This window comes from Pleurodeles waltl, chromosome 11 (genome assembly GCF_031143425.1).
Source record: "Pleurodeles waltl isolate 20211129_DDA chromosome 11, aPleWal1.hap1.20221129, whole genome shotgun sequence".
Classification (NCBI taxonomy): Eukaryota; Metazoa; Chordata; class Amphibia; order Caudata; family Salamandridae; genus Pleurodeles; species Pleurodeles waltl.
The window spans coordinates 883,011,603-883,038,550 of record NC_090450.1 but is presented as its reverse complement, the minus strand read 5'-3'; the positions used below and the strand labels follow the sequence as shown (position 1 = coordinate 883,038,550).

The 26,948-nt window shown below is 41.7% G+C and overlaps 1 protein-coding gene across 3 annotated transcripts in view; it reads right to left on the bottom strand.

Moving 5' to 3' along the window:
• The window catches only part of CORO1C (coronin 1C), a 449,605-nt gene that overhangs the window by 162,302 nt on the left and 260,355 nt on the right, over positions 1-26,948 (bottom strand). For all 3 annotated transcript variants that reach the window (XM_069214780.1, XM_069214782.1, XM_069214781.1), the window contains exon 2: positions 10,266-10,465. In XM_069214780.1, the coding sequence (XP_069070881.1) occupies positions 10,266-10,465 (200 nt within the window). The remainder of the gene's footprint in view (positions 1-10,265; positions 10,466-26,948) is intronic.

The following is a 26,948-nucleotide window of genomic DNA, read 5'->3' as shown; positions in this document are numbered from 1 at the left end:
AACTTGAAAGTAATATCCATCTGTCAGTCTCCTGAATCTCACCTGGGAGGGTGGACCTCATAAGCCTCAGCTTTATTCCAGACAACGGCCCTCTTACTTAACATTATCTGAAAACACACAAGAAATAAGTCGACAAATCCAATTACTAGCTTGACCTTAGTTCTACACCTGAAGTTCAAAAATCACAATGCAGAAAATTAAGGTGCCAATTTTGATGAATTACTCTAGAAAGGTTCAACCTTATGCAGTCTTACCTTTAAGAAACGGGCTTTTCACAACTGGAGAAATTAGCAATGAACAATAAAGGCCAAAGAGGGATGCATCAATGAAATATTTGAAAGATAGCTGCCAATTAATATACCTTAGATCTTTTTACAGTCAATGGGTGTAAATGTATCTAGTCTGTTCAAATGAAAATCTCCCAAGGATTCTTTTCACCTGGACCTGCACCCGACATCATTGGTATGAATGGCAGGGGTGCTATTCTAGAAAAGGCAGACACTGTATATCACAACGTACACAAGAAGCTCTCTTCCCTTTTAGTGGCAAGATACCTTGCACTCATAATGAAAAGTGTTTACATAGCACAAGTATTGGAAATGGCCTTTTTGCAGGGTTATCCCCAAGCTTTTTGCCTCTGACCTCCTGTTTTTGACTGTGTGCTGCATTTCGTTTTTGCTGTTTTTAGGACTCTCGTCACTTTACCACTGCTGAACAGTGCTTAAGTGCAAGTACTCACTCTCTCTCTAAATTATATTGGGGATTGGTTTCTCCATGATTGGCATAACTGATTTACCAGTAAGTCCCTAGTAAAGTGCACTATGTGTGCCCAGGGCCTGTAAATCAAATGCTACTAAGTGGGCCAGCAGCACTGATTGTGCCTCCCACATTGGTAGCCCTGTAAACATGTCTCAGCCTGCCATTGCAGTTTGTGTGTAGAGTTTTAAACTGCCAATTCGACCTGGCAAGTGCACCTACTTGCCAGGCCCAAACCTTCCCTTTTACTACATGGAAGTCACTCCTAAGGTAGGCCCAGGGCAGCACCGTGAGCAAGGTGCAGTGTATTCAAAAGGTGGGACATGTACTGGTGTGTTGTACATGTCTTGATAGTGAAATACTGCTAAATTCGATTTTCACTATTGCAAGGGCTATCTCTCCTATAGGTTAACATGGGGATTAGCCTGAAATATCTTTCAAGTATAATTTCCCCTTAGGGAGCAGATACAGATATGAAATTTGTGGTCTCTGAAGTCAAACTTTAAAAATACATCTTTTAGTGAAGTTCGTCTTTGAACTGTGAGTTTGAAAATGACACTTTTAGATAGTGGGCATTTTCATGCTTAACCATTCTGTGCTTCTGCCTGTTGTGGAATACACGTCTGGGTCAGGATGACAAGGTGGGCTGTTTGTGTATTCACTCTAGACAGACACACAAAGGGAGTTGAGGTGTGCCCTGCATATCCTGATGGGTCTTCCTGGGCTAGAGGGGTGGGAGGAGCTGTCACCTGCACCTGAATAGAGCTGCGTCTATCCTTACACAAAGCAGTCTCCACCCCCTGGAGCGTGTCTGGGACCAGGGCAGGAAAAGCAGGGTCTTGTGCACTACAAAGACTTTTCTTTGACGTTTGTCTACTTCAAAGGCAGAAAGGGGTATAAAGTACTGGATCTCTGACCCCACAAAGTTAAAACACTTCTGGACTGAGGCCATTCAGCCAAGAAAAACATCTGGATGCCATAGGAAGGAATGCCACTCTGCTTGCTGCTTTGTTGTACTGGCTTGTGCATCAGTCCTGAGAGTGAGGACTGGACTTTGCCTTCTACATCCTGCTTTCCAAGGTTCTCTCAGGGCTTGAACTGAGCTTGCCTCCTTTTAAGAAGTCTCAGGGACAAAGAAGACTTCACCTACCAGTGTCTGGGCTCTTCTGCTGAGAGTCCTGACTTGCCAAGTGGTGCCAACTCCAGTACCTGGGCCCTTGGTAGTGTAAGCTAGTGACCTGAAGAAGAAAATCCATGCACTGACGCGCCGCAGCAAAAAAATAGATGAAGTGCCTGTCCTGCGGCTGGAGAATCAATGCAGCACCTGTCTCACGGCTGCAGAATCGACACAGCGCCTCTTTCCCCGTGGCTCCATCAACACAGCGAGTCTGGATTTTCTACGCATCGTCTCCGAGGCATCAATTTCTCAATCGACCCTGCACTGCAGAATAAGTAACCGATTCTGCGTTTCCAGAAATCAATGCATCGCTTTTCCTGCAAGGAAGAATCGATGCATCACCTCCCCTGCGCAGTAAGGAACAGACATATCGCTTTGCTTTTCGGTGCCTCTACTCCCTTGTGACCCGCATCATTTTTGTTTTTGATGCATCCCAGGTATTTTGTGCTAAAAAGATTAAACCATTGTTTCCTATGGATTAAGACTAATTGAAACCTTAAAAAAGTGAAATCTTTACTCGCATATGTTGGATTTTTGTCATTTTTGGTCTTGTTTTACTCAGATAAATATCGGCTATTATTCTAAATTGGTGTGGAGTACTTTTGTGGTGTTTTCACTGTGTTACTGTGTCTGTGTACAAATACTTTGCACATTTCCTCTGAGATAAGCCTGACTGCTTGAGCCAAGCTACCAAGGGGGTGAGCAGGGGTTATCTTAGCAACATGATTCCTTTACCCTGACTAGAGTGAGGGTCCTTACTTAGACAGAGTGCAGACCACTGCCAACTAAAGACCCCATTTTTAACAACAAGAATGAACTGAATTGCTGCGGGTAGCACACAAATGGCTCACAAACTGCTAAAATTTGACATAGCTCAATGCATCTGCCTCTAGGAGTCTCTGGGCCTCAGTCCATCGCTCATGCATTGGCCATGGATCACAGTTAGACTGAAACGGTCATACAATAAAAAAAGCAGCAAGGAGAGGTCTTTCTGTGAACAGTCGAGACAAGAGGAACCGAGTGAACTGGGAGGAGGCTCCTCCAAAAGGTGCAGAGATATGCAAAAGTTCAATCGTCATACATCCCCAATGCTTTTTAGATGTCTGTGTGGGTCAGAACCTTGCCTTAGATGTGCACCAGGCATAGCTTATTGCATCGTAGTTTACCAGAAGCATCCTACTACAAAGCATCAGTAAGTTTCAGAGAGCGGCCGAAATTGGATCACTAACCACCGTTACAACACTGTGGACCACTTATATACTGCTACATTGAACACATTAAATACAAATCAGAAGAAGGCACTGCAGTAGCATGGCATAGAAAAATCACCAACAAATCCAAAATGTGGGGTGCCACAGGATTGATACTCCTCTCCCCATCTGAGGCCTCTAGTAATGCTTATAAGTAAACGTGACTTTTAATTAGAGGCTATGGACCCTCAAGTGACCTTTCTTACAGATAAAACACACAGTCACCACTATGAGCAGCGACTAACTTGTTTTTTTTTTTTAAACACACTAAAAGTGATAAAGGAATAAGGGGTGAGAAGCTACAGATGGGGAATGGGAAGCATGGCAGTGGGCCTCACACAAACACTTGCCTCCTGCACTGTGATGCATAACTATATAAAAAAAAGTTAAGCAGTGGGTGGTGAGGGGCAGGAGACCAATGGATGGGCAGTGATTGGATGGTGAGTATTAGTGAGTGGACAGAGGAGAAAGTAAAGTAATAAACTCATGGAGTGCTGGAACAGAACTGAAAAAGAAGTCCCAGAGTCAGTAGTGGAAGGATACAAATCTTTCAATCCCAATTTATGTAAAGTAATGTTCAAGAAGTGGGACAAACACAAGAATAGAGACTAAAGCCATCCACTGAGGTGCAGGGAACTTGGACACACGGCAGAGCCATCCAATCATGTGCATGAGATGGACTCAAATTTTACTCTGTATACTGTAATGTGGACAACAGGTCATCAACACCTGGCCCAAAAATGAATAGTACTCCTAAAATCAGTAGCTCCTTCAACCCATGATGGGGCATCATCCCTGAAATCAGCCCAAGTAATCTTTTACAGTTAAACGCCATCACCAGCAAGGAGTATGGTAGTGGGCATGTCTTACTTACGCTTCCACTTAGTCAATGGAATTTTACGAGTCCAAAATTTGTTCCTGTAACTCTTTGTAAATAAGCACAAGGATTTTCCTTTTGCAGCAGCTCCGGAAAGTAAAAGCATTTTAATGTGCTTTAATACCAGGAGCTTATTCGATATAGCTGTGCTTTATTGCTTGACTATGGGAATCCCACAATTTATGCTTTCTCGTTTAGGATAAACCAAAAGCACATTAAACAGAGTTATGTTGCTATTCGAGCAACAACTGCAGTGGTCCAGAACCAAGGTTCAACACTAAATATAGGCCACTGGCTCAGCGAAGTGGGAAATCATCACAAAATAACAAGTCATTTACAAACTGCCAGTTCATAAATCCACCCATAATTGATAAGTCTTCCTCAAGAGTAAAGGTGGCACGTGTTCTATTCCGAACTGGTTCACTTTCCTTTGATAAAATAGTATAAACAAGGAATATTACATACTGTCGCAGCTGATATAAATATCAACCTTTAGCCACTCAGACGTATCAGTCACCCCCTCTCAACTACTTTTTCTAATTGTAAGTTTAGCACAGACTCTCATACGGGGTAGGGGGCTTAAGTGGGCTTTCATGCTGCTCCAGGCTCTATGCTGTGGTTGGTAGAAGCAAAACATGAATGACTGCTAAACAGACCAAGAGACAAATAGGGTCACCGAAAGCCTCTCTATTTATATGTATATTTAGATGTGTTTTTATTTAACTTTATTTTTAATGCGAGGCAGACAAAGTAACTAAAGCAATCCTTAGGCCAGGACTCAAATTGTGTTTTTGAAGCCACGCTTAAGCATGGTGTAGCCAGCGCCTCACTAGACTTTTACCGCACAGTCAAGACTAAACGCCCATTGGCCAATTAAAAAAAACTGCAGCAGTTAAAATCAAAGCTTAACTATCACGTTGGTGTTGAAAAATGGGCCCTTTATAAAAGTATAAACACAGAAAGCTTTGCATAAATTGCTAGGGAATTACTTCCTTCGGAGGTCATGCTGATATCTTAGAGTGCAGCACAGAATAAATAATAACATAAAGTAAAGAACTACGAAGAATAGAAACTCAGGTCAAAGTTAAAGTGGAAAAAGAGCAACGAAAACAGAGGTAAAATGAATACAGATATCTGTAGAAAAACGTCCGACTGGATGGAGCTGGAAAACGGTGAGTTGTATACCACATTTGGAAAATGAGGAGTTACATGCAGAATGTGTGTTGCACATCAAATTCCATATGTATTAGAATTTACCACACGTTTTTCCTCCAGGTACACACTGCATAAATTAAGGGGTTGTATGTTTTTCTGAAAAAATACACACAAAGTGGTTCGGACAAATTTTTCTTAACTAATAGTATTCTCCACTTTGACAAAACAAATCTGCTGAAAACCATTTTTTAAGAATTCTTTGTTTCTTCATTTCTTTATCGTTTGAAGGGGGTTTAACTTCCCCTTTTATTAAAGAGACCCCACCTTAACTTCCTCACCTACCTTTCTCTTTCTTTAATACCCATGCATCTTGTATCCTCCAGCTTTACTCTTTTTTACTTTTACTACTACCACAGTTATATTTCCTCCATCCAATATACCCCCCTTGTTACCATCCTTTTTTCTCCCTTCTATTCATTTACTTCCCCTTCCTTTTCTTTAATACTGATAAATCTTCCATCATTGTGCTTTCCTCCTTTTATTTATCTTACTTTTATTACTTCCCTTTACCCTAATCTATGTTTTCCCCTCTGCTATACACCCTGCCTTCTTACCTTTTGCTTGATAACCTATGGCTTTTCGACAGAAACATACTATTTTCGTGGAAGAGATATTTAGTTAATTTGCCATTTCTCTAATGTAGTTTCGGCAGCCTGATTTTTTGGGGCTTACTTTCCACATGTTGGAAAATAGTCATAATTATAGTATACCAAATTTAGGTGTGCAAAATTGCAAGATTTGGTGTTTACCAAAAATCTTGGAATTCCTGCCCCTATGCAAACCAGAGTTTGCACAAAGACTGGAATTTATCTCTTCCTCTCATCAAAAAAGACAATCAGGTCTTAAATGTGATGTTTGTAAAATCTATAACTATTTTAACTTCTACAACAATATGCCTGATTCCTTTCTTATGGATTTAATTTACTTTAGCTATACCTCAGTTCGACAGACGTTTGTTCAAGAGAAGATGGTCCTCGAAAAATAAATTGCTCTTCTGAACAACTGATGGACAGCTTACAAAGGGTCCAGGTACGGAATAAAGCACCAATGCTATCTACCGCCACCTTCCCACCATCTCTCAAATAAACAGATGGAAAATATGTTGGCATGAAACGAAAACAAAAGTGCTTGCATTAAAAAATTCACCTTAACAAGTACAACAATAGTGTATGTCAAAAAGACCGAACACTTTTCAAATTAAACAAAAAATGTGGGAACAGAAAACAAACGACATGATGCACAAATTGATCATCTATCCCTTTAAATTCACCACAAATTAAATGGGGGAGACGCGATGTACTGCGACTATATGCAAGTCAGATTTTCACAAATACTAATCTGTGATGCCAATTAGCCAATACTCACATGCAAATAAGAGCCATTACAAATTCAGTCCTACGTATGCAAATGTATTTCATACATATTCATTTGAAGGGAAAGTGGACAGAAATCAGACACTCCCTCCCTATCCGCCAAGAGAAAGCCCTGTTGGCCACAGACTTCTGATGTGAGCTCACATCAGGGCCAAGCCCTCCTTCTTGATCTTCAATCAAGGCTCAATGCACACTTCATGGAAAAAGAAAAGAAGGCCTCCAAGACACCGGTCCCTAAACAAGACCACTCTCACAAACATCCAACACTGTCATAGCGCTATGAAAAAGTCTAAAGTGAAATAAATTTAGGGTTTTATCTTGACCAACATCGCAATACGTACATCTCATTATATACCCGTTTTTGTAATGTGTATTAATTAAATCAAGGCTTCCCGCAGAAGTGAACTAGAAAAATACCGAATAAAATACAGATTAAAAGATAAGCATTTATTACCACCGCTGCAGATAAAATGTGGATAGCTTGTGTTTAGATATCATCTGTATAATTAAGAAATACCTGGACTATGAAGCAAGCCCTCTGCAGCAGGTAACTGTAGTTCCCAACAATGACATCACGGTAGTTAAGCGGTGCCAGTTATCACAGGACAACAATGGAAATTCCACTAGCATGGAAAACGCAATGAATGACACGGCTGAAACTCATGCTGAATCCCACTGTATAGTTTGATGGAGCTGCCGTAAGCGCGTAATATGGCTGACAAATGTGCATAATAGAACAAATCGGATGCCTTCGAATTGCATCTAGAAAACAGTGTCCCATCCTTTTCTCATCCAACACCAGCACCATCAATGCTTTTGTCAAAAGTCCACCACCTCCCAAATAAAAAGTCAATACAATGCTAGGACCGACAGACACAGCCTGGTACTGCAAATCTGGTCCTTTTGGTGAGTCCAGCTGCTTCCCAACTGTTTGCATTATTCGTTTCCTGGTGACTAGTTTTAGAAATAAATCTGTAGTCACTTCATCCCAAGGAAAGAGTTTACCTCATTACTGTAAAACGAAGCTAAACGTGGCGTGCGTGCGTATAAGGTTCGAAGAGGGCCAGGCAGGAAGCACATTGCAGAGCACACCCACTGTGCTCCTGTCACAAAGATGCTCAGCAGAGGGAGACTTCCAGTAAAACGACTACAAAGGATGCTGATACTGCAGACAACCGTTCAGATCTCACCGCTGGAAAATTCACCCAATTTAAAACGACATTTGAAAAAGGTTCTTTAAAAAATACTAAATATTTGATGAACGCTTTTTTCCCAGCTTGGACCCCTCTGTGAACCAGTGCAAACACAAATACATATGTTGTCTTCTTAGGTAAACATTGCTGGATCTAAAAATATATATATATATAAACAACAGGGAATCTGTAATGATTCTGCAGCATGGAAGAGAATGCACAGACCTAAGACTGCATTGTTACTTTTCTGTAGCATCGCTGACAAGCCACTCACAGCTGCAGTGAGCAGAAGAGAATGCACAGATATGACTGCAGTATTATTTTTTTGCAGCATCACTGACAAGTCAATCATGGGTGCAGTCGGCATCAGAGAAGGCTTAGGCAGAAAACTGCAGTCTTGCATGGATTGAGCATTGCTGACTAATCAATCATTGCTGCAAGAGGCAATTGGGAACACACAGAAGACTGTAGTCTCATTCGCATGTCAAGTCAAATGTGGCTGCATAGAGTTCACAGGTACCCCTTCAGCAACAGCGCGAACAAATGAGCAGCTATTGCTGTGGGCAGCTGTAAATACACAGATAAAAAACTGCGGTCTTAGGGCCTGAGTTAGAGTTTGGCGGACGGGTTACTCCGTCACAAACCTGACGGGTATCCTGTCTGCCGTATTATGATTCCCATAGGATATAATGGGATCTTAATACGGCGGACGGGATGGATCTCCTGCACGTTTGTGACAGAGTAACCCCATCCGCCAAACTCTAAATCAGGCCCTTAGTCTCCAGCAACAGCCATAGGGCAAAAATGGCAGCGCCCCCACCGTAAGCCCAGAAGACTGCAGGGAAATGCGCAATAACAGCAGTTGTCCAAGCCCGGCAGGGACGACATCCCCAAGTCCTCGTCCTGTCGGAAGACAGATAAAAAGAACGGGCGGACTGCTGGCTGAGTACAGCTTATGTACTACTAGAGGGAGGGGCGGGGAGGGGATATCCCGGCATTCCTCTTGTTCTTTTTTTCTGTCGTGGAGATAGTTATCTCCAATTAGTGATGAATGGGACGAGGACTAGAGGGACCTGGAGGTAATTGCATCTTCTGTAGACAAAAGTGAATGCATAGAGTAGGGCACTGCAATCCTGCTCTTTTGAAATGTGAAGAAGCATAGAAGAGACCGACATAGAAGTCGGCTTTTGACTTTTAACCATCGTCAATATTGAGGATTTTAACATCAGAATACTTCAGTATACCTGCGTTTTTACACAAATGCAAATAAGTAAAAAAAAAAAAAGTAATCTTAGACAAATATGTCAACAATGCTACAAAAAGTAAGATTTTACCTCTTCTGAAAAAAAATGAATAGATCTTGCTTTCAAACACCAACATTTCACATTTTCAAAGATGTCTGACGCAGTATACAAGAAGCCCAAATGATGACTGGTATTTGTTGTATATTTATTGAATGCATTTTATTTATAAAGCGCAAACAGATGTGGGAACAATCTAGGAGAGGGGGGTAGCTTCTGATGCTGGATGCACTTTCCTGTCAGTGTGTGAAGTTAATAGCCCACTACTGCAAGAAACAAGATTTCATTGTCAAAATCACCACAATACAGTATGTACCGAGACACAAAGGATCTGAAATGCATTTATTCATGTATGTAGGTATATGCAGTGCACTGACACAGCTGGACCGTAATCGAGCATTGTACAAGGTGGGAGGCCCCCATCAAAAACAGTCTGCTGCTGAGAATGTAAGCAATGTTACTACTTTTGGTTCGAAGGTGCGTAATACCCATCAGAAACTTTCACACTCACTCCCGCACAGGATGGGATCTAAGGGCTTCCACCTATTGACAATCTATAGAATATTTAATTTATAATCTGATGGCGCTAGTTATTAATAAAGAAAGAATCTATATTTTACTTTATGTCAACCAACAGGTAAATAGCCATATCTTGAAATCTGATGGCATTTCCAACTATTTTTGGGGTTTGCCTCTAAATTAGTCAAAGTGCATGTGATCAGTGGCCTGAAGTTTATAGTCCTCCAAAGGTCGGTCAAACATAAAGGATTCTAATGCGTATGTAAAATAAGACAGAATGAATCAGTCCAAGCCAATCGTAGCAAGCCACAGTACTTTAAGGTGGAGGAACAATCATTGCAAAAGTTGCATGTGATATTAAACCTGGTGTAACCTTAACTGCTGTGCAAATGGAAACAAATTAAAGTTCAACAATTTGATGAACTATTTTTAAAAGATACAACAGATGTGAAATCCTGGCCATTTCCGATGCAGTGTGGACTCAGTGATTTTAAACACTTGTATTGAGAGAATGATATATATAGATTGGAAAGCTGGGCTTACTTCTGCCTTCCTTGCTTTATAAAGGTAAAGGATGAAGATGGAGAAAGACCCCAGAACCTACCTTGTGCAAAGGGAGTACGAGGAATGCTCCTCCACCGCTAGCTTCAATGATAATTGCAACAAATTTAGGATTGACTGCACAGAATGAGCTGTCCCAGGTCACTCGGGAGACCCTGATGTCATCGTAACACTGGTCATTCTTCACCGCTTGTCCAAATACGTGCCGAAATTTGCTTTGACGTACCACACGCCTCATTGTGTCTGCAGAAAAGAGAAAAACATGAAAAGCATAAAAAGTTGCTAAAGTAATGTCTACTAGATGTACCACAAATTGAGTTTTCGTTTAGTCGCATGGCACACAGCTGAAACACAGACACAGAAAGTGATCTTTCTAAAGGGCACCTCTTCATGGACTCCTGGTTTTGGACAGTACTTAATCTTTGGCTTTTGCATGGCTTTAAAAAAAAAAACTAAGCCCCTGTTCCGGGTGTGCTTACAAGAAAAAGTATAAGAGGGACGCAACTCCAACTTGTGAAAGCAGTCCAGAGCTCCATCAGTGACTCACCCCATTACATGGGACCAAGTGAGCCCAGCTACTCTCTTGTATTTTTCACTCAGATCAATGATCTAGCCTGGGCCTGCATTTCAATGCCCAACTGTTGAAGCATATGACTATAATTTGTATGTAACAATGTTGTCTACAAATAAACCCGTTTAATACTGCACAGAAGGTATATACAAACCCTCCCCTACAAACACATACATACTTTAATATTCAATTAAAAGGTACGAGTGGCAATGGTTCATTTATTGAGTTCGAAAAATGGTGTGAGGGAATAGATGCGGTGAAGTGACGGCTCCAGGCTGTGGTTTACAGAAAATATTTATTTATGATAGAACCCACTGCCCGCAAACAGGAAATGGAGTAGGCGCCCTTTTTTCAGGCATCCTCCCTTTAAAAAAGTAAAATAAATAAATAAATTCAAATGACTGAATGAAATCACTTAATCTTACTATTATTATAACTTTTAAGACACCAAAAGGCATTTAAGGTCCTGTTTGCTATGATTTAAAGTGCCAATTTTGCCTTAAAAGACTGTATACCATGGGGAACATAAACCCCAATTCCCCCCAACGACGACAAGGATCCGCGCCTCTACCACTACCCATGAGCAGGAGCCAGGTCGGTGCGGACACCAACAGCTTAACATATTGGAGTCACTGTTTTCACTTTGGAAGCAACATACAAAGAAAGCAGCCCTTACCATCTTTCAGGTATGGGCTCTTACAAGAGACCACACTGCCTTTGAGTTACCATTTCCCTTTAAAAGCCGGGGAAATGGGACTCTAAATGTTTGAATCTTAACTTGAAAGCAAAAGGACAACCTGATTAAAAGCGCATCTGTGCAGTCGGAATGTAAAAAAGCCAGGAAATTAGATTTCAGGCAAAAAATCAAAAATATTTCACAGGGACGGAAAATAACTTAATGTAACCACTAATGTTTGGCGAAACAGCCCTAGATCATACAAGGTTGACATTTGCAGTTTACAGTCAACTTGTTTGAAGAAGTTTTAAGAACATACTAACTCACATGGCAGATTAACCAGTGAACGTGGTTTCCAAAGGTCTGTGGGAAAGTTGAGTATAGCATCCTAAAGCCTGCCAATATGTAGCACTGTTGGGATTTTCTGAAAGCGTTTGGTTTACACTGTCTCCTCATATACACCTTTAAAATCAAGTAGTAAAATTCAGATGTCTTTACGCATGCAAAATATTACAAAGGCTCCTTCAGTGTAGTGCAGACAACCGATGCACAATGCATTACAGAGCAGTGGTAATTGCTAGAGTCTTAGCTTGTACTTATGTTACATGGCGTTAATGGGTCGAATGGTTTTTGTCATATAAGAATCCATGAATGCTTTTCAACATCATGCTTGATTGTTAAACAGAATCCACACGTTCAGAACTCATGGGTTGACAAATGGTTTTAAGTCACAGAAAGAGAGCTATTTTGGCAACCAATGCATAGGAAAAGTAAGGAATTTATGCTGCTTTAACCTCTCAGGTTTTGTAAACAGGCTAGAAAGTGCTCCATGAAAACGGTGCACTAAGTGAATATTCCATGAGGTGTGTTAAAATGCTTAGTGGGTGCTAGAACACGCCTCCCTCGAGTCTAGACTTTGGCTTTTTACTTCTCAGTGGCAGGCTAATGTCCACATGAAGCACACCCAAAAGTTCACAGATATGGGAAACCAAATGTCAGTGGTTGAACAGGTGCTGTTAAAAATACAACGGAATAACAAGACAAACAAAATGGTATTTGATCTGGATCCCCGCCGTTTCAATCAGTCTCTCTTCCTCACGCGAGAGTGTGCAGGCTTTCCTTATAATTAGTGAGGGGATCACGGGTGGTGAGCGAAGAAGGTTTTGTAGGGCTGTGTTTGCAGAGTAAGTGAGGTATTGTGTTATCCTTCAAAAAGGCTTGCGAGTAAAGATTTTGGAAAAGTTCTGTAATGCTTCTGCCAATACCATGGACTTTGAAATAATGGTTTTTATGGGTGAGCGCAAATCCGCCAATTCTGTAATCTCTCTTTGGGCTTCAAGCCACGCCCATGTCACGTCAGTCACTTACATTGGTTCATGGGCTTGCCTTTTAAAATCCGCTTGCTTTAATTTGTGAAAGGCATGTATACGTCATGCCTTTTCCTTTGTTTAGCCCACCTACACAGCACTGGTAAACTACTAAAAACATGCGAGGCTCGATGTTTTCAGCCTGGGGTCCGGACTACTTTATCTGTTTTCCACGCTGCACGATCGCGCTGAATTTTACATAGCGCGACCGCGCTGCATTTTTTTTCTTTACAGCGCTAATAGCTCTAACTCGAGCAAATGCGAGACCTGTTGCATTGAAAATGCTTGTCTTTCTTGCTAGCACCTTCCTGACATTTTGCAGCAGCAGTAGCCAAACTCCCAAAAAACACAAGAACACTTCCACCAACAAGGACTTCATGTGAACTAATATGGCTCTTTCATTTACGTTATAGGGCCCGCCACACTAATGTCAATAATCTTTCACCGAATTAGGGAGAAGCTAGGATCGATATTTTAGGAAGGATAAAGTCAAACATGTCTTTCAGTTGGCAATATCGTTTGGCCAATGAAGCGGGCACATCCATTAAAAAAGCTTGCAGGTGTCTAGAATCCTGAAATAAAGACACCCAAACAGTGAGAAGAAGAAGAAGGCTTAGCAAAATCTACCCAACACTTACAGGGTGCGCTCTTGCTACTTGAAAAACATGCAATATAGCTCTTCATATCCATTTCTACATATCATGATTCATCTTACTTCACTTTTAGCAGAATGCAAGTTTGACTCCCCTGTATGCCTCAAAACCTCTGCCATTAATGACCTGGTATATTTGTTAAATTATGTATTGGACACCAATTAGCTTTCAACAGAAACCACCATAGCTCCTACCCAACACTCTGTGCTCAGAAGACCTGCACACCCAAACAGACCTACCTCCATGCAGCACTGAAGGAGTCACTTTCAAGCATCTTTAGCCATTCAATAATGCTCTCCACAGGAATGCCCCTACAATCAATGGCAGCCAACCGCTAGCAGCCCAGGCAATAGTGCTGTTCCTTTACTTCAGCTACCTGGGAGCGCCCATCCTAAACACAAAAATTCACACTCCTATCAGAATCCCAGGCCTTAAGGAACAAGAGAAATGTTGGCAAAGCTCTCCTCTGTTCCAAACACAATTTTTTATTCCCCTCCCCACACCAAAAATTGGCACAGAGCAGACAGTATTTTAGGTGTCGGGGGAGAGAGTAAAAGCACAGAAGCTGTTTGACGAGGAAAAAAAGACAAGGAAGGAGTGGGAGAACAAGGGAGTAGAACTAGCCCGTTTCACTGGTTATACCTACTTATCAATGTAGTCTCCAAAGGAAGGTCACCATTTCTCACGCTTTTCTCTACCCAACCCTTACATTTGGTTCTTCTTCAACCCACCTACCTCTCAAATCTCTTTGTATCATTATTCCCTGTATATGAAGAACCTCCTGGGAGCCCGACATTGACTCTTCAGTGTGTAGGGTATGCAGGATGCAAAATCAACATAACACTATTATTACAAGGGACCTAACACCATCAAACATGAGTACATGTAATGCATGTATATCACTTCTTTGCACCAGAGAGGAATAAGGTTGTGTCCAAGAGCACAAGGCATGTGTGATCTGGAAGGTGACCCCAGACAAACTGCATCTTTCAACAAAGGACATTAGTTATATTTCAAGAAAATGACATGAAAAGCAGGTATAGAGATGCCAATTTATCACCGTCAAGGGACCTGGGCAGGACAAACGTGTAACATAGGGTTCACCCTTTGCCAACAAACACTGAATTATGAAGTGCCTAGATAAAACACTAGAATCTCAGTAACATACCACTGACCTGGGAAAAACGTTATTCCAGAAATTAACTCATTTACTCTTCTGCTAGCATGTAGATATACTTTCCTGGGTGATTGCAATCGCCAGTCAGGAAAAGATAAACACGACTGCCCTTCCCATTTTAAATCCTTCCTGCATAAGAGAACTTTTTCACAGGTGCTCTCAAAAATATACAAAAGGTTCCCTCTTTGAACTAATGTCAATACAAGAATGTCTAACTTTGCATGATCCTTTATGAATGGATTCTTAATATCTCAATCTCATTGCTTTTTCGACCTTCTGTACTTCAGTTATTCCTGCTAACAAAATACAAATCGCCAGTGCCTTTATACACATTGAAACAGATCCCACCTTTATAGCATAGTCTGTTCTAAAACACCACCAACATCGGCAGACCCTGTTCTACTCAAGAACTATGGATAAAACAGGCCTTGCAACATTCAAACTAAAAAGGACTAAGACGAGTGTCAGCGAATTCAATGATCGTTTAAATGGTTTAGTAAAACTCGGAGACGCTGAACAAAGGTGGAAAAAACACCCACAGTGGAAAATCCTTTAAAACTAAGGATCACAAGGAAAATCCAGAAATTGAGCCTCCATGAAGGCAAATCATCATTCTTCCAACCAAAACTCACCAGCGCAAAGAACTGTCTTAAAGAATTGTTAAGTATTTTTAAAGAACTGTCCTCTAACTCTTCACAGGATGTGCTCCCCTGACTCAAGATATAATGATTATGCTACCCATCTCTCAAACAAAATTCTGAGAAGGGAAGAAGAGGACTCCACATTCCCACTCTGTCTCACAGGATGGCCATAAACTACAAAAATGTTACCCTCCCTGAAACATAATCTTTTCCCTCCTTTATAATGTGGCATCAGCTACCAAACTCTTCTAAACCCAGGTGATCTTATTCCTGCCTCTCTTGCTCAACAACATAACTGACTCTCATCACACACTGACTGTGATATTTTCGACATAGTAGGAAATCTGACCCATCTTTATATTTTTTTTAAGTCGAGCCTAGGCAGCGCGCAGCACTGTCTGCAAGACATGTTGTATTCAATGCACGGGCTTTTAACCATGTCCACTCTTGCCCTTCATTCTTTGTTGTGCTTGTCTTAAATGCTTCCTTTATATTGCTGCATTTTTCTAAATTTCCCTCCCTTTGTGTGCTTAGTTCTCTCCCAGGCGATTTCACTGAAGGAACATTTTTGTTGGCCATCACACTACGTTCACGCTTCCTTCTTTTACAGCATGTGATGGCCCTTCCTCCCTCCTCCGGTCTGGTTTCGGTTTTGTCTTTAATCCCAACTGTGATCCTTTCTCCACACAGCTCGGCGCCATGTTTCATGTTACATAGTATTTCGTTTTAATCTGAACTTGCCTGTTCATGTGCACATATGTGAAGCATTAAAAAGAGCAGGCATGCAATTTTTATCAAATTCTGACATTTGTTGACCTCCATTTTAATGCTCTTGGTGAAACTAATTATGACGCCTCATGTGATTACAAAACAAATAAATGAGCAGAACCTACAGCACTGGATTTTCCAGAATTACGGCTGCTATATTTGATGTTGAATATGCAGCATATGCCTAATATAAATAATTCAGTCATTGGGCTTTTCTTGAAGTCCTCCAGACAGTGAGTAACCGGATGATACCGGGAAACTACAGACGTGTTCGGTTGTATGTGTATGTGGAGTTTCTGGTGAGTCACGGCTTCAAGGGCTCCAATCTTAACTTTCACTTTCAGTTTGCTGCAGTTGGCACTAACGTGTATGAATAGTGCATAACAACTGTACATGTGTTTATATTTTACACCTAACTGAAATTCCAGTCACACAATCATGTGCAAATGGGAGATTCTTTCAAGTAGAATCACGTGACAGGTATAAGTCTTCTCAGTTTACGGGAGCATAATAGTTAATGTTTGTTCCGGTAACGAGAGGTCTTTTACCAAGTTCCTGTTGAACTCCGTGCGAGGGTGTCTCTTCAGTGACACAGGCATAGCGTATATTTTATGCACGTGTTGACACCTGTTCTTTGACATTCATTGTGTAGTACTGCACTGGACTAAAAACATTTTTTGTTGTAAAACAAAATGTGGGATTTTCTGGTTGTGCATCTTTAAAAAGAAATGTATTCCAATTACATTACTTGTTTTTCTAAGCTGCTTGCTACCACAAGCTTGTCGTTTTGTAGGGTTAGGTGATTGTATTACATAATTAAATGATACAGAGTTTATTGACCTCGTAATGATGAAAACATGAAGTGTCTCTGCTCATTCAAACTTGAAACCTACTCACAGTCCTTTTTTAATTCAGCAAACGGTTTACTCACTTGACTATGTAATAGCTTCCAAATATAAACTCACTGAGTCTTGTAGTGTGATTTCTTGTAAATTCTTTGGGTGTTTCTCTGTATCTTGGTTATATAGAATAACATAATAAATAATGGAAATATTTTAATGTTTTGCTGCAGATTGAGAAAGAAGGTACATGGAAGTGCTTTCGTTAAATGCAGGGCCACTGGAATTATGTGGAAGAGAGGAACAATTATGTGGCAGGGTTGACCAATTTATGTGGCAAGAGAAGTCCAGTTTTGCATTTACAACACCAATAGCTCTAACTCAAGCAAATGCATGACATATTGCATAGCAAATGCTTGTTTAACAAGAGATTGGTGGCATAGTTCTCTGTTGCTTACAATCCTGTCTAAGGAGGTGTCACTCGGGGAACTATGCTTGCTCCTTGCTCTCTGCAGAACCTTTTGGAAACCTTCTGAGAAAGCTTGGAATGGTCTTTTGACAATATACTGACAACAATCAACTCTTCCGGTGGATCGACGCAAAACAGACTCTACTTTCTGCACACAAGCGTCATTAAGGTACATAGACAGACTGCATAGATTAAACTAAAGCTCAATCAACACAAAAACCGAATTTCTCCTAAACAAAACTGCAAGATTTCTTTGGTCTGCTTAGAGGACCTCAAATCCCTAGGCTCGGACTGAAAGACTACAAAAATTGATATATCCCTGGCCTTTATCCTGGACTCCAATCTACATTTCAGTTCATATAACAAAGCCACATTTAGGAGCACATGGTTTCAACATAAGCAGACTTAAAACATGATTCAGTTCCTTCTCAAATCTGATTGAAATCAGCCCGTTCAAGGTATGGATATTTCTAGAAGAGACTACAGAAATGCTTGTCCACTGTTCTTTTCTAATCACATCTTACCCCTGTTAATGCTGTCCTCCGTCATACAGCTCAGGCTGTCTCAAATACCACCAAGCTCAACCCCACGACTCCTGTCAACATCACCCAGAACTCACTACCTCTTTAATCAAGATGGCCTCAATTGATGATGACTTGTACTACAGCAGTGGGAGAGATTCGAGGAGCAAATTGCTCCTATGTACTCAAAGTCTATACTTCAGAAAGGAGCTAATTCACAGAACTTTTACATCCATATTTATGCTCTCTGGGATGAAAGACATTAGTTTTATGAGGCTATCTTAATTAAGTGACAAAAAACTAGCAAAATTGCTTAACTTCCAAAGAATCACTAAAACACTGAAGAAATTCTGCCTACCTAATGAACGTTTAACTTGACAGGCACTCTTCTACTTTCAACTAAGATAATGCGAAATAAAAAAAAAAGTCTGGTGCAGGTTATAACCTACACAGGTATTAACTGTTTAGTCTCTGTACTTTGCACATTAGCCTCGAGGTAAGGTATTTTGAGGGATAATTTTCCAGCAAATACGTTGCAACAGGATAGTGTACCCATGTTGAGCTTGCAGGGAAGGGGTTTCCGGTAAAATCCCATTTGTAGTAGATTATTTTGTCCAATCTTTTTTCTTTCTTTTAGAAAAAAAAGCTTCTTCAATTCCCTTATGTTAATAAAGGATAAAGAAAAAAACTTTATGAAATAGAAAGAGACAAACTTTCACAACTTTGTTCCTCTCTACTTTCAGCTATGCAAACAAAGGGGGTTATTCCAACTTTGGAGGAGGTGGTAATCCGTCCCAAATGTGACGGATTTACCACCAGCCGTATTACGAGTTCCATAGGATATAATGGACTCGTAATACGGCTGGTGGTATATCCGTCACTTTACCGTCACTTTTGGGACGGATTACCACTTCCTCCAAAGTTGGAATAACCCCCAAAGTATTTTACCATTAAAATTTTCTTCTGCTTATGAAAACGTGCAGATTTATCTTGCCAACATGATTAACAGGCTGTTGAACATAGACCACCAAGAGAGCTCCTGCAGTATTGCACCAACATATATTAGGATACTCTGATCAGAGGGATTAGAAGTCTCAATGCTGGCACAGAACATGAAAATAACATGTTCATTGCTGGCTCACTAGCACCAAAGTTTATATTAGGCGGTGACACCTTTTTAGGTTTTGCTTGCACAGCACTTGTGCTGTGCTTGGGAAGTCTTATGTTACTAAAAAAAAATCTTCAAAGGGACTTAGAACCCACCTCTACTTTACCCCTTACTTACTGAACTTCCTGTTAGTTCATTCAAACTTTGTTTCAATATTGCTTGAATTTGCTTGCTCTTTACTGGCTTGCAGGTCACTTCCTGCTCTTCTGTTCTGCTTTTGCCATCGCATGGAGCGTGGCCGAAGTACACCTTTCGGTTTTTGGTGATTGGTTACTTGTTATTGTTTGTACATGAAAAGATTAACTGAATGCAAGTCAATTTGCCTTGAAATGTGAGTAAACACGTCAGCCATATTACAATGGAGTATGGAGTGAGGATATAAAGCAAGTAGCGAGTGGGCTCATTTTGTTGTGTTTTTTTCATTACTTAATAATTATATTTCTGCTGAACAACAGTTGTAAATATTAAAATCATTTGTGTGTTTGTTTCTTAAATTACCACTCACTCATTTTTAAAGAAAAGTCATTTGTATAATTGTGCAACATTTTATTTCAAATTGTTATTCTCTCAGTGACTTAATCACTTGACGAGTGCAGTTATCTTGCAGGCACTATGGTCATGATTTGAACAGTGCAGCAAGTGCAGTGGCACCAGGGCCAAAAGTTGTCAGAACTCCTCTAAATGACAGATATTGCTGTATATTACTACTAAACAGGCAGTCACAAGTGAAGTTACCTTGCAGGTATTAGGGTCATGATTTCAATGGTGCTGCAGGTTCAGTAGCATCAGGGCCACAGAGTATCAGAACCCCTCTAAATACAGAGTATTGCTACATTTTACTACTAATTAGGCTGACAGAAGTGCAGTTATCTATCAGGCACTGCAGTCATGATTTCAATGGTGCAGCAGGCACAGTGGCAATGGGAACAAAAGCTCTAGGCACCCCACTAAACACGTATTACTATATTTTACACCCAAACTGGCAGTCACAAGAGCAGTTATCTTACTGGCACTAGGGACATAATTTTAATGTTGCAGGAGGTGCAGCGGCACCGGGGCCAAATGTTGTCATAACTCCTCTAAACATCATATATTGCAATATTTTAGTACTGAACAGGCAGTCACAAGTACGGTTACCTTGCAAGCATTAGAGCCATAGATTGAATGGTGCAGCAGGTGAAGTGGCACTACCGCTAAAAGCTCCAGGAACCCCACTAAACACCAAGTACTAATAAATTTTACTTCTAAACAGGCAGTCACAAGCTCAGTTACCTTGCAGGCAGCAAGATCATTGTCTGAATGGAGCAGCAGGTGCAGTGGCACCATGCCCAAAAGCTCTAGGAACTAAACACAAACTATTACTGAGTTTTACTTCTAAATAGGCAGTCACAAATGCAATTATCTTACGTGCAGTTATCTTTGAGGCACTGGGGTCATGGTTTTAATGGTACAGAGGTGCAGTGGCACTGGTGCCACAAGGTGTCAGAACCCCTCTAAACACAGATTATTGCTAAATTTTACTACTAAACAGGCAGTCACAAGTGCAGTTACCTGGCAAGCATTAGGGCCATAGATTGAATGGTGCAGCAGGTGAAGTGGCACTGTGCCTAAAAGCTCTAGGAACCCCACTAAACACAAAGTATTACTAAATTTGACTTCTAAACAGGCAGTCACAAGTGCAGTTACCTTGCAGACATTAGGTTAATTGTCTGAATGGAGCAGGTGGTGCAGTGGCACCGTACTCAAATGCTCTAAGAAACCCAATAAACACAAACTATTACTGAATTTACTTCTGAACAGGCAGTCACAAATGTAATTATCTTGCAGGCAGTCACAGTTACCAACTACACGTTACTATACTCTAATAACATGTCATATTAAATAAGGTACAATTTACGAGTTTTGAACCCTGGGATATTAATTCAACATACAACATAAACGACTATTAATGGTTTTTCAGATCTGAAACAAACATTATTACCTTTTTCTAATGTTTATAATCCAGTTAGCAAGATAGAATGCAAAAGAAACAAGCATTTGCAATGTAATGGTGCTCACATTTTCCTGAGTTACAGCTATTGGCACTGTAAACTCTGCCTCATAATTTCGTCTTTTCCTGCCATATTTTAGTCCAGTGGCCCTACATATAACTAAAGCACTTCCCTTTACCTTCTTCCTCTATCTGCAGCAAAAAATGAAAATGTTGCTATCCAGCATCCTAATTTAAATCTGCCATGCTAATTCCAATAGAATACCACTTTCACCACCCCACCATGAGAGTTGCTGGCTGGCTAACAAAGTTTCTCAGAACAAGACACAAGGCAGCCACAGAGGAGAAATAAACTAGAAGGGTCACCCAAGCAAATCAAGAATGTTCAGACAGTCATAGTGTAATAAGGATGTTAAGTTGGCCTAAATCACAGTCATAACTGTAATAAGGAGAGATTTCTAAACATATACAATTCTCATATAAACCTCTATCAGAAAAAACATTGGCATTAGACTGTAGTGCTCAAAACACCATAATATATATATCCTCTGCAAGAAACACAGTCCTGTAACCATATTGTTAGCCCCGAAAGGGCATAACCCAATGAAAAAGCCCAGGTGAAAGTAGTGAAGTGTAACCATATATTTAGCCCCTAGAGGACATAATGCATTACACATTTTTAAGGCTAGCAGAGCTATTCAATGATATCAAAAACAAACCCCCTAAAATATAACTTCTCTCAGCTGTAAAACAAATGTTCAAGTCATAAAAGAACTTAAAAAGATATTGAATGGTGGTAGGGATTATTATTTTGGAGTCCCCACTAACATACTGACGTAGACAAGTGTGTCTTGTTGAATGTTTTGGTGGAGGTCCCATTGTCCTAGGACCACCACAGGCTGAGTTATGAGCAAAAACATTGTGTAAAAGTAAAGCCCTGCAAGGCATTATGGGGCAAGTTTTCTAGTGCCACGATTATTTTAGTATGTTAATATGACTGTAATGCTTAGAAAAGCCCCAAGAGGACACCACAATAGCATTTTCATTGTGGTGTCCTCTTGATCATGATCATGTAACTATATAGTTAACCCCTAGAGGGCATAACCACACAATAAGAAAATGGCATTAAATAAAGTAGTGTAACCATATATTTTGTCCCTTGAGGAAATAGTGCATTATGCATTTTCAGGGGTAACAGGCCTATAGCAATGATATTACAAACAAGGCCTTTAAAACAAATTAGTGTCAGTTGTTAAACAAAAGTTCCAGCCACAAGAGCAACTAAACAAAATACTGAATGGTGGGAGGGGTTATTATTTTGGGGCCTACTCTAATCTAGTGTGGGGACCTAGAGATGATGTAGACAAAGTGTGTGCCATGCTGAACGTTTTGGTGGGGGTCCTATTGTCCTAGGACCACCAAAGGCTGAGTTATGGGCTAAAATGTTTTGCTAAATAATGCCCTGCAAAGCATTATGGGGACGAGTGCAGCGAATAATGTAGTATAGGCTGTCCTGCTGTGCTGGGAGAGCCTTCACCTTGAGGATTTCTCTTTTATGTAAAGCATTTACCAATTTCAAGGGAAGAACCACAAGAAATGACTCTGATTAGGAAATTATGAACAATGTGACCAGCGCTTCAAACTTGCCGATTTGGTTCACATTGTTGTGCCTGTTCGCGCTGTGAGTGTCATGGCCGCCATGCAGCAGGAAGGGAAGAGACAAAAGAAAAAGTAGTTTGCCTACGCTAAAGTATATCTGCAATTGTGCAATAATCCATGTAACAGGGTCAGTCTGCAAGGTGGTAACAAAACCGCCCAAGGTGGGACAAACTTAAAGCATTTACCAATTACATCAAATTATTTTTGAAAGGCAAGCCCATTAACGAGTGATCGTGATGGGCGTGAGGTGGACGTGGTTAAAAGCCCACAACATTTACAACAGGTCAAAGCGCTTGCGCGCTCGACCTAAAAACAAAGGCGAAACCTATTGGCTTTGCCAATGCTTGTTTCCATTTGGGGTCATTCTTACTCTTCTCCTCATGTCATTTTTCAATATAATGGTGCAATAAAATGATTAACGGTGGGTTTTTTTGGTGGAATTATTAATGTTTGTGGTGGTGCTCATACTGAGCTTTTAGATGGAGAGGGGGAGGGAGCGACAGAGCAGGCTGAAGTAAGACTGCGCAGGTGAGGGGGGAGAGAGAAGCGGGAAGTGAAGGGGGTCGGGGGCTGTAGACGCACTGCGTGCCATTCAGTTTCAGTCTCTTTCTATTGCTGACGTACAATTCCCATGTCAGGCATGTCTTAAAAGTGAGGCTCTACTGAATACATTAGCAGCAGTAAAATGTCGCTTCCCTGCATTCGTTTTTAGCGAAGGCCTCAATGCTGATGCGGTTTGCTAAGAAGGGCTTGGCTGTGCAAGCTTCCCAAACGCCCAAACTCATTTAAAGTGTTTTGGGGCTGTGACAGTCATCGGTTATTTCTGTGCACCCTGGCACCCACGCGTATGACGTGCAAACATAAATTATTTTAATATCTGTGCTAGTTACGTTTCAGCATAAGCCCATTTTCCAGAAGTCTATTTCTCACTTCACACAAAATCCCTAGCATTGTGCAGCACCATATTCTTATTTATGCTAAACAGGGGCACAGTACCTCGTAGCACAGTGAAAGTGCAAAATGAGTTGTTTACTCCACTGGCTCAGTGCTGCATAGTTGTGTAAATGATACGACTTGCTTTGATATTGTTATCTGTTACACGTTTACTAAGGAGGGATGCTGTTAGCACCAGAGTACATTTGACTCTGAAATTGTGCGTTTGTGTAACTGTACAGTATTCAACTACAAAATTGTGGAAAATAGTTTAAAACGGATGGTGCAGTCTTGACACATTCTATAACATTTGCCCTTTGGAGGACATAAGCGTTAATTTGAGGAAAACAAATTTAGAGCTGCGACTACCACAAGCGATAAGAAAAAGGCAAGAAGAACCTCTTTATTTTTCCATGGCCCTTTAAAGTTTGTCCTGTGGCGCAAACGGGCAGGCAAGCAAGCACATTATCAACGAATTGCGTTTCAATGGGCATCCTCCAGTTGGCTTTGTGCCAGCTCTTTCATCACCACTCAGCAGTAGCAAGGCTACAGATCACATCCAATGCATTCCATGGACAAAAGAAATGCAGCTTCTAGATACATTTAATCCAAAACGTTTTGTGGTCATTTAATGTGGCCTGCGATAAAAAAAATAATGAACATCTCAAGTTATTTTATTTTTGTCAATGTCAATTCTATCCTTTTTAATCTTTAACAGCTGAAAGTTGGCACTTGGCACCCACCCAGGCACGGCCCGTCCTTTAGGGCAGAGGGGCCACGCCCCCCCCACCTTTTGCTCCTCATGAAGAGTGTCTGTCAGGCTGAACAAAGGTCAGCCTGACAGACACTCTTCATTTTCAGCTCAGACAGCCAGGAGTGAGCCATGTGCGATTTGCGCAAACTCCTGGCTGCCTGAGCTGAACTTTGCTGGGCTGAGGTCACAGCTCCTATGGGCGTGACCTCCTCGGCTCAGCAAAGGTGCCTCAAGGCCCTTCCCTGGGTGTCAAGGAAAGCGTCACCCATTGACACTCGCCCTGGGCGCTTCAGGTTTAAGCCCTGAAGCGCCCAGGGTGAGTGTCAATCAGTGACACTTCGTCACAGAGTGGGGTGGGGTCAGCAGTCTCACTGACCCCATCCCACTCTGTGACGAGGCTGGGACTGCTGCCTTCCCTCATTGGCTGACCTAAGGCAGCAGTCCCAACCCTCCTGGGACCTCAAGGCTGAAGGTAAGTGTGTGTGTGTGTGTGATGTTTTAAAATTAATGTTTCATGCATGCTTGCATGTTTGAATGTTATGAGTGTTAATGGATGTGCTTGTGTGCGTGTGTGAAAGAATGAGTGTGTGTTTGATGTTTTAAAATGAATGTTTGGTGCATGCGTGCACGTTTGAATGGTATGAGTGTTGTTAATGGATGTGCGTGCGTGTGTGAAAGGATGAGTGTGTGTGAACTTTTAAAATGAATGTTTGGTGAGTGCGTGCATGTTTGAATGTTATGAGTGCTGTTAATGGATGTGTGTGCATGCGTGTGTGTGTGTGAAAGAATGAGTGTGTGTGTGTGTGTGCTTCCTGCCTGCCCCCCTTCCTCCTAAAGCTGCCGGCCACCACTGCACCCACCATCTGACTCCCTCCTTACATTTTACTGCCATTTCAGAAACACATATTAACTTTGTGGATGCACTGACATGAGTGCTTCACATAGAGCAACTAAGTCACATAGTACCTACCATGCTACTCTTTTCCAAAAAGATAATGGCTACTGAGTGTTAACTTTCCAGTGATGTAACGCACTGTTTTGGAGAGGAGGAGCTAGTCGTTGATGCCACATTGCCGTAACACCACGCCATTGAAGTTGAAGACCAGGGTGAGCCATCGTTTGGGGGGGGGGGGCGTGGAGAGGGCATCATGGCCCAGCTTATTTGGTTCACTTGGGGAGCCGGTCGTGTCGGCGGCATTTTGCAGTGTTTGTTGTGTGAGACGGTCAGCAGCGACACAGAGGGCGTATCGCCAGCGTTGGTCTCCCTGTCACCAGTTTGCCCGTGGAGGGCAGTTTGAGAGTTGGGAAAGACTTGGCAAGTAAAATTGGCAGTCCTGACATCACGGAGAAGTCTGTCTGGAAAAGCCCCGGATAGTTTGAGGAGCTTGGTTTGACTACCTTTTCCCACTCTTTGCACTTTTCCTTCTTCTTTTATTATTCTCATTATTGGCTCTGCTTCCAGACCTCACTGCCACCGAACATGAGGACACGTTCACTTGTTACCTGTCTGTATACTGACACAAGAAGCCTGTGACCATCGTCTTAAGGAGCAGGTAACTTGGGGTGATCTGAAACTTCTGCCTCAATCTCTATGTCCACAGGCCATTCGGTTTGCGAAGCTGAGAGTCAGAAGGGGCGTTCCATTGACAGGGGACAGTGTCTCTTCCTCTTTTTTGTTGGCGCTCCAGCGGGCTCTTGCTTCCGAGGATGGCAACCTGGAGGAGAGAGGCTTGGGTTGCTGCCACTTAGTAGCAGCCAGCAGCCAACAGGGAAAGCAGCAAGAACAAGTGCAGTGACTGTGACTGCAACTACATACATAGTGGCATTTTCCTGTGGTGCAGGCAGTGGCCTAGGCCGCAGGTCCCCCAGTGGTGCGGAGGTGGCTAGCATTAGGCCAGTGCTGCTTGTATCTCTTAGAGGGGGGCATGCTTCCTGCATATTTTTTTCATCTTTTCCCAATCCCTTCTTCTGCCTGGACAGCCCGATCAGTAGCTAATAATCAACAATAAGCCAAAAATTCTGCGAGTTCTAAAAGGGGGGTGATTGGGAAGAGTACGATAACCTTGAAGAAATTGCTCTCTGGCCGAACAATCTCATTCCTACTCCCACCCCCAAGCCTCAATCACAAAGTTTAAAAAAATCTATCTGTGGTGTGAAAAGATCACAGCAACACCTTTTTAAATCTTATCCTGGGATTTCCGGCTTCTTTAAGAAAATGCCCTCTGTTGTTCCTGAGGCTGTAGTGGAAGATTTTAGTTGCCAACCTTCTCTTATTGAGATGTGCACTCTACTGGCAAATGTTTGCTCCATGGAGGCAAGCGTTGGTTGTGGGTCCCCAACGTCTGGTGGTGTACAGGAGAGTCATGTCCATTCACCTTCCGCTGGATTTGCCCCCAGCATCGCAGACATTGTCCCTCAACCCCTCCAATAAATCCTCCATTGAAAGATGGCAATCGTGGGGGGCAATGGGTTGCCCAGAAGAATTCCCAGATGTATCCTTCAGAAGTGACTCTGGTGATGCATCAGCTATGGTTACCAGC